At 35.5% G+C, this 14,273-nt stretch overlaps 1 protein-coding gene across 1 annotated transcript in view; it reads left to right on the top strand.

Annotated features, from left to right (window-relative positions):
• Positions 1 to 4,781, top strand: part of LOC110451003 (transmembrane protein 222-like) — a 20,670-nt gene extending 15,889 nt beyond the window's left edge. Inside the window, exons 5-6 of the mRNA XM_021498827.1 lie at positions 1,176 to 1,306; positions 2,323 to 4,781. Of these exons, the coding sequence (XP_021354502.1) occupies positions 1,176 to 1,306; positions 2,323 to 2,410 (219 nt within the window). The 3' untranslated portion in view covers positions 2,411 to 4,781. The remainder of the gene's footprint in view (positions 1 to 1,175; positions 1,307 to 2,322) is intronic.
• The last annotated feature ends 9,492 nt before the right edge of the window (positions 4,782 to 14,273 follow it).

Raw genomic sequence — 14,273 nt, 5'->3', positions numbered from 1 at the left:
TACAAGGGCAGAATAGTAAGTCATAACATGTCAGAGAAATACAAGTGCAGAATGGTAAGTCATAACATGTCTGAGGAATATAGGAGAAGAATGGTAAGTCATAACATGACAGAGAAATACAAGGACAGAATATTAAGTCATAGCATGTCTGCAGAATACAAGGGCAGAATACTAAGTCATAACATGTCATAGAAATACAAGGGCAGAATTGTAAGTCATAACATGACAGAGAAATACAAGGACAGAATAGGAAGTCATAGGATGTCTGAAGAATACAAGGGCAGAATGATAAGTCATAACATGTCTGAGGAACACAAGGGCAGAATAGTAAGTCATAACATGTCAGAGAAATACAAGGACAGAATAGTAAGTCATAGCATGTCTGAAGAATACAAGGGCAGAATAGTAAGTCACAACATGTCAGAAATACAAGGGCAGAATAGTAATTCATAACATGTCTGAGGAATATAGGAGAAGAATGGTAAGTCATAACATGTCTGAGGAATACAAGGGCAGAATAGTAAGTCATAACATGTCAGAGAAATACAAGGGCAGAATAGTAAGTCATAACATGTCNATAACATGTCAGAGAAATACAAGGGCAGAATGGTAAGTCATACCATGTCAGAGGAATACAGGAGAAGAATGGTAAGTCATAACATGTCAGAGAAATACAAGGGCAGAATAGTAAGTTATAACATGTCTGAGGAATACAGGAGAAGAATGGTAAGTCATAACATGTCTGAGGAATACAAGGGCAGAATAGTAAGTTATAACATGTCTGAGGAATACAGGGTCTGAATGGTGAGGTAATAAAGGAGCATCTCATAACAATTATGTGTGTTTACAAACATTGACATCTGACCTCCTGTCACATTATACAGATAGCTCCTTATGACACTCCACATATTCTTTTCAATATACAGCTTATGCTGAAAATTACAATGTTGTCTGTTGCATTATTGACTTGCATATCAATATTGAAATTGAGACCAGGAAATCATTGCCTTTTCTGCCCTCCATTAACAGGGCAAATTTATCATGTCATTGAATATTACTTAATAAAATACCATATATTAAATCATCGGGTAATGGTATTTATAAAGCAAGGGTTATTTCCCTTTGAACACAATTTATTTTGAAATTGTACATCATGGTTTTCCTATTTATTTCAGCACAATCTTTGTTGTGACAATTGTCATTCACATGTTGCCATGGCATTGAACTTGATGCATTACAATGGAGGCTCCAACTACAACATGATATATCTCTGCTTTATGATGCTAATACATGGAAAATATACCAGGTAAGTTATTTGCACCGATTAATTTGTGCTAACACCCTGGCAATATCCTGCAGGTATGGGGGTGAGGTGTGTGTAAGGGGGTCTGTTTCCCTCGAGGAATATTTTCATAATATTTTTTCAGCAGCTGGCTGACATTTCTAGCTCGGTTATCGCTTAAATTTATTCCGATTCTGGGTCCTTCGCCCCAACACCTTGTGTACCTTTCAATGTAATGGTTCCCACACCTATCCCAATCAATTCCCAAAAGGCTACAACTAGGAACATCAGTAAAACAGTTAGGTCCAGCAATGTCATACGTATTTATAGTAGTTCTAGTGGCTTTGTTAAAAGGTTGCATGATGTCACCAATGTACCAGAATATACCATATTTACAATTCTGTTGTATAACATACTGTGCCAGTAATCTAAGTCTGATTACATTATGATGTCAATTTCAAACTTTGATGGAAAGTCTGATGACAAGTACCAATTGGAAATCATTCAGGAATTCTCGAGTTTCATTTTGACATTTCATAATGATAAGAAAACATTCACCTGTTAAATGTTTTGGGTATTCAATGTTCTGTCAGATGAGGAGGTCAGCATATGCACCTGACCTACCAAATATATCCTGTTCAGAATAATATCATCATGGTCATTATCACCATCAATGTCCTAGAGTTCTAATTTTGACATCACACATCTGCACCTTTGGAATTTCTTGAGACAGAATCACAGTCCTTGAGTATGTGCCACATTCTGGATGACATGGATTACTAATCTGGACGCTGTTTTGGAGTCGTCTATACCTTTGATATCACAATTATACTTTGATTAAGAAATAAAATAACAAAGCAGTGTAGTTCATCCTGTTTTCTATTTTCACTATTCTAAATGGAATTTATTTGATCAGTCGTGTGAACATCTGATAGAACCTGAGTCAAAGTTTGTCAAGGTCGTTACCATCTAACCCTAAATCTTTTGTTCAGTGTGTGTAAATGGTACCTGCTCATGTTTATATTGCTGTGTTGTTGCAGTGTCTGTGGCATCGTGAAGACCTGGCTTCCGTTCCTGATTATGGCCTCCATCATATTGACCGTAGTTCTGGTGATGCATGTTGCTTAGCAACAGAGAGACTTGAGCAAGTTGTATGGCTGTGATAATGTACTAATCCTATGTTGTAAATTTGTAAATAAAATTGATGTTAATAATATGAACTACACAGAATTAAATTATCCTCTAGAGTTATAATTTGTTTATATCCCACCCAACATGAGCTGGCAATGGATGCGGTATCTGTCTTAACGTCAATGTCAGCCTTTCTGTTTTGATGAGTTTTTAAGAACTATTAGGTATAGAATTATTATTTGGCATATAGCTTGCTGAATTGCTTCATTGACCTTGCCATATTCTAAAGGTCACAGGGATCAAGTATTTCAATATAGTGGAATAGCTATCAGGTTTGTTAAAACTTGATATACTTTCAAGGTCACATGGGTCAAATATGTCAAAAGAGAATCTCTTTGATAAGGATATCGTTAAGGGCTCTGATATATATTTTGTAGGTTACTGGAATGATTGCTATGACATTATTTCAAATTAATGTTATTTAAACCCAAATCTTGATCTATTAAACTTACTTCTGCACTGTACTTCAATTTCCATGATGTAACATACATGACCAGGTGAGAGTTAACATACAGACCCCTTCAGCCTCTTGTTTAGTCTCAAAGCAATTTATTTAAGGGTAGAGTAATCTTAGAGATTAAATGTCTGAATCAAACATCTGAGGTTAAATATCTGATATTTATATAAAAGCAATGAAAAAATAGTTGATTAAAAGTACCAGGTTAGTAATGTATACTGTCATAGGTAGGAAGATATACGATAAAATGAACCAATCATATGTCTTTTAAAGATGCCGAAATCTAATTATGAAAGATAAAATCTGGCATCATGGTGCAATACATAGCAACAGTAACCTTGGTGTTGACCTTGTGACCCTGAAACACAACTCGGGTTATTATCATACTTAATCATTTTAATGTGTTAAAATTCTCCATAAAATGGTGGGAACATAATTAATTGTTACATGGTGTTTTTTCATTCCTAAACTATTCATTGATGATGATACCATTGGCTAAGGTTTTATGATAATATCTGACTACAGGGTTCAGTGCTGCCATTGATCTATTGGCAAGTACAACATTTATTACCAAAAGTCTGATCAAGGGTATCAATGCCAGTACTTATGATATTGTTATGCTTTAGGAATAGTTTTAAGGCCTGTATGTAGTTACTGATTGGTGTGAATATACTTTATATTATCATTTTTTTATATATATTTTTTTAAACTCTTTTTGATGTTGAACACTGATGATTGATTGATGGATTGAGTGATAGGTTTTACGTCCGCTTCACTACCGAGGAGTTCGGTTATCCAGCAGACAATGTGTTGAACACTTCATGTAACTGGCTTTATACTGTAGCCCTTTGATCATAGAATTAATATAATTTGTGTATAAACAGCAGATCGTTTATAATTAATAGATGTTTGTTGCTTCTTAACTTCATGAAAGATTTAATTGCAAATTTAAAAACTGTACCTATGTATATTTGTTTCGACACAAAAAACAAGGAACATTTGGTCATTTATTGTATATTTTTCCTTTCATGAATTCAAATCCTTTCAAATTACAAATGTAGTTGTTTGAATAACAGTTAGGAAAAAATTTAATAAAAATGGAAGTTCATGAGATTTACATAAAATAATTATTGTTATTTTTTCTTATATGAATCAAACATAATAAGTTTCCATGAATAATTGGTAACGGGATCAGAGGGGAGATAACTCATCATGTCTTGCACTTTATTACATTATTTTGGTCTTCATTACAAGGTAATCAAAATGTTAGCGTTTCTATCAAAGATGTTAATATTGTGATTGTTTTCATTTCATGGTAGATGGATGTTGTATGAGTGTTTTAAAAGTTTAGAAATATGAATAAATAATGTGATCCTTGGAAATGAAAATACGAGGATTTGAAAAACAAAAATTGAATGAAATGATATAATGTAGTGTTGTATTGATGTAAACTGAAAGAGAAATTGTATAAGGCCAATGTAATTAAAACCACTTTTTTTGTGTGTTTTTTTTGTACAAAATCCCCTACCCTTGATTCGACAAAAAATATGACATTGAAAGGGATTTTTTGATTATTTTTTTTGCATCATGTTTTGTAAACTATTCATGTAGAATTTATTGAGAAAGATTTGTGAAAATGTACACATACTACTGTTGAATAAACCTGATAAATCTACACATTATATAAGTATAAATGTTGGAACTTGGGACAATATGTTAAACTTATTGAATTGATTTATGAAATGTGTATGTTCAACTTTGTGTCTGTTAAATAAGTCATTCTAACACTTGATGCAGGTGTTAAATATTGTTGTTTGTGTGTTTGTATATTTCGTATATTAGTAAAAAAAATAAAAAAGCAATTTTCAGTACAAAATTATATATCTTTATTCTTTTTAGGATGTATGTATAATAAGGATGGATGGTTTTAATCAGGTTTAGGGATACATGCTACCTTATACATGACATGATACCATCAACTTGTGTAAAACATATCACCTGTTTTAAACTTTTATTAAGGCTCCTTTCGCGTATCAAGTTTAACTGGTTTGTCTGTTAAAATGTCACATTTTCGGGTTTAAATCTTGGCAGACCTGCAAATGTTCATGCAGGCCTTTGGAGGCTTTGTCAAGGCTCGTCTGAACGCAGCACTAGATTACTAGGTTAGACATTATTTCATAAACTAACAACCGGTTTAAATGTTGGGATCGCGATAAACAAATGCGGCCAAAGTTTTTGCTAATACGTCAAAATAACCTGAATATAACGGATTATGTAATCTTGTCCATTTTGATCTGAACACAGTGCCACGAATAAAATATCTTTAACAGGTATCTTAGTTTAGAACTCTTTAGAAAGCAGGTAGATATGTGTCAGTAAGGTAGCATTTATCTGTAGACAGTCCTTTATATCAATACTCGATATGGCTCTGCCGAAAAATTCCCAAAAAATCATTGCTTTATCAATTTTTCCCTGTTATAGACATTTCCATTTCATTCAACTATGTGTTTTAGTAAAAACATAAACAATGTAACATAAAACCCTTTTTTGTCTAAGACCCAAGCTAATTCATCCCAGAATTATTTTGAAATCTCATGCATGTTATTAACTTCATCCGTATTAGATCATTACAAGCACATTCTAAATTATCAGTAAAACATTGCTGTTTAGAAAGGTAGCATTGCTAAAGCACAACGTTCAACGTTTTCACAAAGGTCTTGATGAAATATTAACTATTTAAAAAAGTTCTTTCTTAATAAAAAGATTAATAAACTTGTCTAAAAGACCTTTTCTTTATCTCCAATTCAATTATTTGATCATTTTTGTTTGGAATAACATATGATAAAATAAGCAGTGTATGCTTCCTTAAACTTATTCATGTCAAAATCCATGTTTTTATGATTTGGTTTTGCTGTGAACAATCTATGAAATAAATATTTATACTGGCGTAGGACTTTCACCAATTGTTTATTACCAGTGAAACATGCCACTTATAAAGATCACTTCGTGTTGTACAGAAAAGATTTCTTACAAGGAATGCTTTGAAACATACTTTTTGGAATAATAACCCTCTAGATTGAATTTGACCCAAAACTGAATTTTATCAAGATGGCCGATTAGTTATATGTTGTCTCTATGTTTACCTTAAAGGTCCTAAAAGTTTTTACACATGCTTATCATATCCATCCCACGTCGGGTTTTGATTCTGATCCACTTTGAGATGGATTCAAAGTTTGATAATGTTGACAGGTATGATTACATATTATGTCTGGCATTTTGATGAGACTGTGTGTTGAACTATTCCAGGTCCAGGTATCTAGGCGATACACGTTCGTTCAGGCCTAACAACTATGCTACTGTGGATAGGCGGATGGATTCTGAATTAAATCATTTCCAGGAATTGTCTGATTTTCTTGAAACTTGTATAATTTCTACCAAAGAAGAAACAGCTTTAAGTTTGATGCCCAGCAGTATTCGGATATTTTATTATGCTATTGTGATCTGATGATGGATTCCAGATCATGTCTTCAGAAATAAATATATTGCAAAAACAATTACCTAGCATACATAGTATACTTGCTACCAAAGTCTCTTTGCTCTTGCTTGATACCCAGCCTACTTTGAGAATATTAAATGTTGCTACAATTTGATCAATAACACATCAGAAAACATGGTTAATTACATTTAACCATCATTCCTTCAATCTTATGAGGGTGTCACATCCACTTTTGTGGAATTCCTCCCCCCTCCCCTTTTTGACAACCTGACAAAGGGTTGTTTGTTGTAGTTGGTAACGATTCTTCTAAATGAAAGAAAATAACAAAATTCTTCAAATATTCCAACCATATTCCTTCAGCTTATCAATGGTGTAAATGGTGTCCAAACGCACACATCCTCCATCAGGCTATTGAATTAAATTGTAACTGTATATTGATAGTTTCATCCTGAATTAGAAGTCTTAATACATAATACAATTCCATCGGATTTCCTTGTCCTAGATTAGGACACTTTTATACAATTCACTTCGGATGTAGATGTAGTTGGGGATGAACCCCTTCTGATTTCTGCTTTGTCGCACTTCTTTAATACTCTTAGTGTTGGGGATTTAGAAGGAGAGGCATACTTACTAGGTCTGAAGGGAAGCATGGTTACCGTCAAACATCGAAAAAAGGATAACGGGCGTTTTTTCTTTTCTCAGACTTGGAAGACATTTTCGAAAAATATAAAGAATACTGTAACAAATGGACTTTTTTCAGGTTGACCTTATCCTCGTTAAGTATAGTTTAGTATGGAAACTAAGTCTACCTTAGCATTAAGGCGACAAAAAAGACGGTTCATATAGTAGTAAAACGTTTTACCCTCGGTTAGTTCACGACAACAAACTCCTGCAGGTGGGAGATCGGGAAAAGAATACACCTGCTGTCACCCATTGCATGTAACGTAGGAGGCGACTAATGTGGGGAACTACCCTGCAGAATTAGGGTTATGGTTTGGTGCCCTCTATTTGGGGACACAAAAGCGACCAAAATGAATCTGCTGCGCCCATTACAATATTTGGGATATTTATCTTTCGTTCTACTTCTAGCTACCCTTTATTTCCTAGCGCCTTGCTTGGCAACACCTCAATTTTGGCTTGAATATTGAACGTTTGCCTATGTGAGGAAGGCAATGGGCTCTGTCCCCAGGCCGGGACATACCAAAGTCCCTAAAAATGGTAGTTGTTATTCCCTGCTTGACGTTCAGCATAAAGGGGAATGGCAACAATTGGTCCACCCGTTGTCAGTATAATGTGACCGGGAGGAATGCTGTGCTTGGCGCCTTCGGCATGGCATTTCAGTGAGATTGCACTATAAAATCGGCAACAGATCCGCGCTATCACAAGGAGGTAAGCACCCTAACATACCCCGTCGCCTGCATATACACAGACAAGCACGTATACACTACACGCATAGAGGCACGTCCTTATGACCTTAGCTGTTGATAGGACGAGAAACAAAATTAAACCAAACCGAACCATCATGAGAACAGGAACCTTGAACTTCAGTAACATTTCTGCGTTAAACTTTTTTTTATATTTACCATCTCATGGCATTTCCACTCCATACCAAATTCAGTTGGCATTCATGTAGGCTTTGAATGCCAACTGAAAGCAGCTCAATGCTTAAATATGATAGCTTTACGGAGCATGACTACTCACGAACCTTGTCCAGTAAATGCGAGTCATTGGTTATATAGGTCCGTTTTCTTTGCAACCCTTGGTTACAGCGAGTTTGTCTTGATGCATGGAAGCTCATACGAGATTTGTGTTCCTGGTATCTGAGGTCATTACTATACGTCTGTACCTTTACGTCGGTAGAACAGGATGCCTTTAGCAAACACTAGGCCTGGTATATTTTCAAGGGTCTCCGTATATATTTTCATTGTTTATTTCCCCCCTTTATTTTTACCGATTTCGAGTTAGAATTATGGCTTTGTTTACACTTGGTATCATCTTATATTGGTGTGCCGTTAAGACTACTATGTGACCCTATAATGTGTTATGTTTTGACAGAGCGTTAGTTACAGTTGTCTTGTGGTCAAGTATGATTCTATTGTTGGTTTAGTTTTGATTGTGATTGGTGTCCTAATAACAGCTACATCGTAGGGTCATATTATATAGGGCGTGCAGCCTACGTGTGTGTAATATTTGCGTGTGTGCTATCATTTCTCAATCTTCGCTAGCCAAGGGTTACGATCCGGTACCATCTACCTACTCTTTTTGAGAGTTAGGAAGACTGAATCGTAACCCTTCGTTAGTGAAGATACCATTTCTCTAGCATCCTCTTTTTTTGATAGAATTTGGAGAAACATAACAGGGGCATACCATGAACAACATATGTCATTCCTACGTAAAGTATAAATTCACTACCACTCCCTTGTCATTACTCTAGCGGTGTATTTCTTGACACATTTAATCAAAATTCACGAGTATGTCGATCTTTGACAAAATTCCCATATACTAGCCTGATTGTTAAAAGATTCTAATCACTGTTACTAAAAATGGAAATTCACCTTCACACCCATTGTCATCACTCTGGCGGCCATGATTGTTATGTCAATGTAGTACAAATTAGATTATGATCATGATTATATATTTTCATTGTCAATTGTGTTAAGATGTCACGGTCATTGATCCAGCAGGGATATGGCATGTTATGAGCCATGTTAACTTTCTCTACTTGCAAGTAGAAATACGCATCATGATAATGAATATTACCATTTAAATCAAACATTGTTTTTCTCAGAATAGAAAAGAACTGTTAGGGAAAATGGAAAAAACGAAAAATACAGAATGTTATGTATAGTGCATTTAGTAACTATACTATTTTGGTAAATATAAACAGAGATGTCGGTAATGCTAATACGTATTAATATAGTTCTAAGGAAACACTCCAACCATTCTAAAACAAACGTTATTTTAAAAATGGTTCATAGAAATGCAAAAATCTTTTAACTATTTACGGATTTACTTGAGAATTGACTGTTTTGAATTATAATGTAAAGTGTAGTCATTGTTTTTGATTGTTTTTATGTGAATGTAAAGGTGTATATGTGGATATTCTGTAAAGGAAATGATGTTTAGAATTTGTGCCGGACTATTGTCATTGTATTGTGCTACTGAAAGATATATCACTATGTTGATGTTTTAAGATTTAAAACCACCATTTCCACATACATTATAAAAGCATCGATAATAGTCTACCTCCTTTTCTTGTGACTTGCTCTAAAGGCGTGAAAATTGTCGTCAAATTCCATTAAATTGCACTATTTCGCCACCCGTCTTTACAAACAATATTACACAAGTACTACTGCGGTTTTATATTGCCTTTTTAACCACCCATATATCGCACCCATTCCAGAACTAACAAGTGTACCAATGTTGCTGGTCGTACATGGAATGTTTAAATCTATACCACATGTTTTTGGAATCTGTAACAATGGCTGGCCTTAAACGATGTAAGAAAATTTATTCCCCCCGCTTCAGTTTTGAGGTCAAGTATAAAACCCGTAATTTGCACCATCTCGTAGGTAACTACAAGTTAAACAAGATGGATGGCCGTATAATGGAAGGGTATAATTTCACACCGGATAAAAAGTTTTAAAGAAAAAATGAAATAATGTCTCTCCTGTACAATCTTCTCGGTGTGCTCTGCATACATCATGCGATAATGAGCTAGTTAAGGACGCTTGCCTCCATTTGCCGGTTCAGATCCCTACCTGGGGATGACACGCGACATGATGTGATTATGGTTCATCTGTGTTGTCTGCACATGTTTTGAAGGGAACAACATATCAGGAGACGCAGTTATATTTCATTTTGTCCTTGTACACTTATTTGTGTTAACACATTTTTATATTTTGTTCCTATACATTTGCATTGTAGTATAATGGTGGTTGCATGTTAATGCTATGTAGGATATTTTGTCCCTGTGGGTTGATTCTGTGGTAAATTTTGTCCTTGTACGCTAACGCTGTGGTATATTTGGTCCTTGTGTTTTGATGTTGTGGTATATTTTGTCCTTGTACGCTAACGCTGTGGTATATCTGGTCCTTGTGTTGTGATGTTGTGGTATATTTTGTCCTTATATTTTAATGCTGTGTTATATTTTGTCCTTATATTTTAATGCTGTGGTATAGTTTGTCCTTATATTTTAATGCTGTGGTATATTTTGTCATTGTATGCTGTTGCTGTTGTACGTTGTTCTAGTGCGCTAATGCTGTGGTTTATATCGTCCTTATATTCTGACGTTTGATATATTTTGTTTTGCATCATAACACAGTGGTATATTTTTTTTCCTATTTTATGACGCTGTGGTATAATTTGTCTTTTTATGGTGACGGTGTGGTATGTTTTGTCCTTACATTATGATGCTTTGGTATATTTTGTCCTTGTGTCCCGACCCGTCATTGTATTTTGTCTTTGTATGCTGACCCGTCATTGTAGTTTGTCCTTGTGTCCAGACCCGTCTTTGTATTTTGTTCTTGTATGCCGACTCTTTATTATGTTTTGTTCTGGTATGCTGACGCTGTGGTATATGGTGTCCTCGTATGCCGACGCTGTGGTATATGTTGTCCTTGTGTCCCGACCCGTCATTGTATTTTGTCTATGTGTGCTGAACCGTCATTGTATTTTGTCCTTGTATGCCGACCCGTCATTGTATTTTGTCTTTGTGTGCTGACCCGTCATTGTATTTTGTCCTTGTATGCCGACTCTTTATTATGTTTTGTTCTCGTATGCTGACGCTGTGGTATATGTTGTCCTCGTATGATGACTCTGTGGTATATGTTGTCCTCGTATGATGACGCTGTGGTATATGTTGTCCTCGTATGCTGACGCTGTAGTATATGTTGTCCTTGTATATATGCTGACGCTGTGGTAGTTTATTTTTACAGTACGTGTGCCTACTTTGGTTACGCTATATATGTTGCAAACTAGTACAGTACCTTTAAATGAGATTAATTTGTCATTGGTCGCCGATCGTAGGCAGCACAAACAAACCTTTTATTACAAATAATTTAATGTTTACAAAACTAATAAATGTTCAACAGTACGAAGAACGCGACAGGGTGTCGGGTAACACGTGTTAACATATCGCGATAGATCATCGACAATGAACTTTGTGGGGTCGCGATTCCGGGTCAGACCTAACACCTACTCTACAATTAGTAAGCTTTGATGGTACAGCACGTTGTGTTAACATGCAATGCATGACTAACCATAACACTACCATACCCCTTTGTCGTAAAATCACTGTTTCATTGGTTTACCTCCCGCAGACTGAAATGACGAGGACACAAAGCTATACAGCTCTGGTGAACATGTGTGTATGCCTCTTACTTTAGTAGTATATCATATACATGTATACACATTTGGTTCTCAAGACGTGTACTTTACCGAAGAAACATTTAATATCTTGTTTTAAGTGACTGTAAGTGATATTTTTAGAATAAAAAAGGAATAAAAAATATCTTTTAAAGCTACTAAGTAAGGCATTTCAAAATATCTTTGAATACCTTAATATACAAGAAAACGATTCTTTTAAGCACACAGAATCCAAAAAAGCAATTCGTCATTGTACGGCAGGAATTCAAGAGCGTTTCCCCAAGCCTAAACACATTTCGTAAACACACTTGATAATTGATACGATTATAACGAATGTATAGATCTTCGAAACGGTCAATTCTGGTCACCTTACGAGTCCGCATAGCTTAATGTTCTTTTAATAAGTCCAGCTAACTTAAATAAGGTATTATTTTTTTGTTATTTTAGGACACCAAACAGCTTTAATTGTGGCATATAAATGACAACAGTTCGTCACAAGCACATGTGTATTTTTGTGAAATCAAACGTTTGAACATTCCTTATTGTTAATGGTCATTCTGTTTGGTTATTACACCCTTGATAAGAAGTTCAACTTTTTATATTTTAAGGCAAATAACCTAAGAAGCTGTATTAAGTGATATGCCTTGTATTCTATGAGTGAAAATGTTATTATTTTCTGAAGTTTATACGCAAATAGCTTGTTTCGAAGTATTAACTTTGACAAATCTATGTATCCTACCATGGCCCCTAGCATCGCCGATAAGTCATATTAGGACGAAAAACCTGTATGATAAAGAATGATCCATTTATTTGGCATAATGTGTACATTATTAGATTGTATAGGTACATTCACAAGCGTATATCTTCTGTTCATCCATCAACAACTAATTTTACACACCAAAAGATGTTTAAAGTGACCTGGTACCTGTAGAACCAGACGTGTGTTTCGAACAGTCGTTTTCGACGCTTTTCTTCAAATAAATAAAATATATAACTTACAGCCATTCTTCAAAGCGGTATTTGAAACTTTAAAAAAAACCGAATATTTCTTGAAAGTTTTGGGAAAACAGTTTGCTGTATCCCTCTGCATGATCGTACGAGGCAACTAATTCAGGATTCTTTAGTGTTGGATAGATATCGCCTATTTCCTCTGCTTCGGGGACATTAAAGAATATAAGAATAAAGTTTTACCCAATTATAAAACCCATAGGCTCTAATTTCCGTATCATACACCCCTGGGCATTAACGATTTTTGTCTATGTATTGTAACCGTTGATAAACAATCTCGTTTTGTTTTGGTTTGTTTGTGTGTGTGTTTGTGTGGGTGGGTGGGGGTCAGAGGTCATGTAACGGTACATGTAGTATTGCTAATATTACTACACACTTGCGTTTATTAAATCATGCACACATTTTGAATTGGTACTGTTATCTAGAGGCACTGCAACACAACTGTTAATATCTCCGATTAATTGACGCCTCGACATTGTGACGTCACGCACATGGGTGTAAGATTAATTGAATGTTCCCCTTCCTTGAGGGTGTGACAGAGAAATCTCCAACCTGACGGACGGTATTCTTGATTGTCTTATACCCGTGGCTATCCTACACTCCTGGACATGAAAGAGTCTTATAGTCTTACACCCCATTCTTACCCTGGGCAGTTCTATCATAAGCTCACAGAAATGAGAGAAATAAGTTTGATCCGATGCACCCATTGCAATTCGTGAGACCTTTGCGTTTTTATTTCCTTTATTACACATTTATTTCCATGTTTCTATTGGCACACCAAACTCTTTACCCATTTTATACCTTGGGACTCTGCATGCCTCAGCCTTACCTTTTTCCTGCGGAGCCTATATCGCTGTTGTAGGTATATTAGATGTACTTCAGATCCGGGATCGTTCGTTGGAAGAGAGTCAAATTGTGACACGACCAACTGCTGAGTGACCTCCCTTTTTGCAGCTCTCTGCCAAGACACAATACGTACATTTATAGCTGCTATCTTCTTTAACACTAGAGCGATAAATAAAATCCAAAGTACATTGAGAGAATGCGAGGTTTTTATTTAGTGGCGTAAGCTGAAGTAATATAAACTTATATATCATTTCCATATCAATAAGCGATTATAACTGTTTTAATTGAGGCCCACTATGCAGTTCCTTATCGTTGTGGCTGATGGTACCTATAGGTATTATATATCTCTGGTGTAGCTGTGATAAGCTCAACTTTTAGTACCATCGATTTATCCGGATTCCGTCTCCAGACCGTAAATACGTATCTACCTAGCACAATCTAATGTAATGCAGCGTTCTCCGATTATCTGTCATAACGCGAGATAACCATTTTGAAAAATTACGATTTTCGTTCAGTCGAGGAACCAAAAGTTCAGGATATAAAATATTCAATCGTAGTGCTGATGGATAGATTAAAATGTCCTGTTATCAGCGCCGGGGTATTAAATCGCAGAGTGACCAGACAGA

This window comes from Mizuhopecten yessoensis, unplaced genomic scaffold (assembly GCF_002113885.1).
Source record: "Mizuhopecten yessoensis strain PY_sf001 unplaced genomic scaffold, ASM211388v2 scaffold5677, whole genome shotgun sequence".
NCBI lineage: Eukaryota > Metazoa > Mollusca > Bivalvia > Pectinida > Pectinidae > Mizuhopecten > Mizuhopecten yessoensis.
The sequence above is the reverse complement of the archived record's forward strand: the minus strand, read 5'-3'. Positions and strand labels throughout refer to the sequence as shown.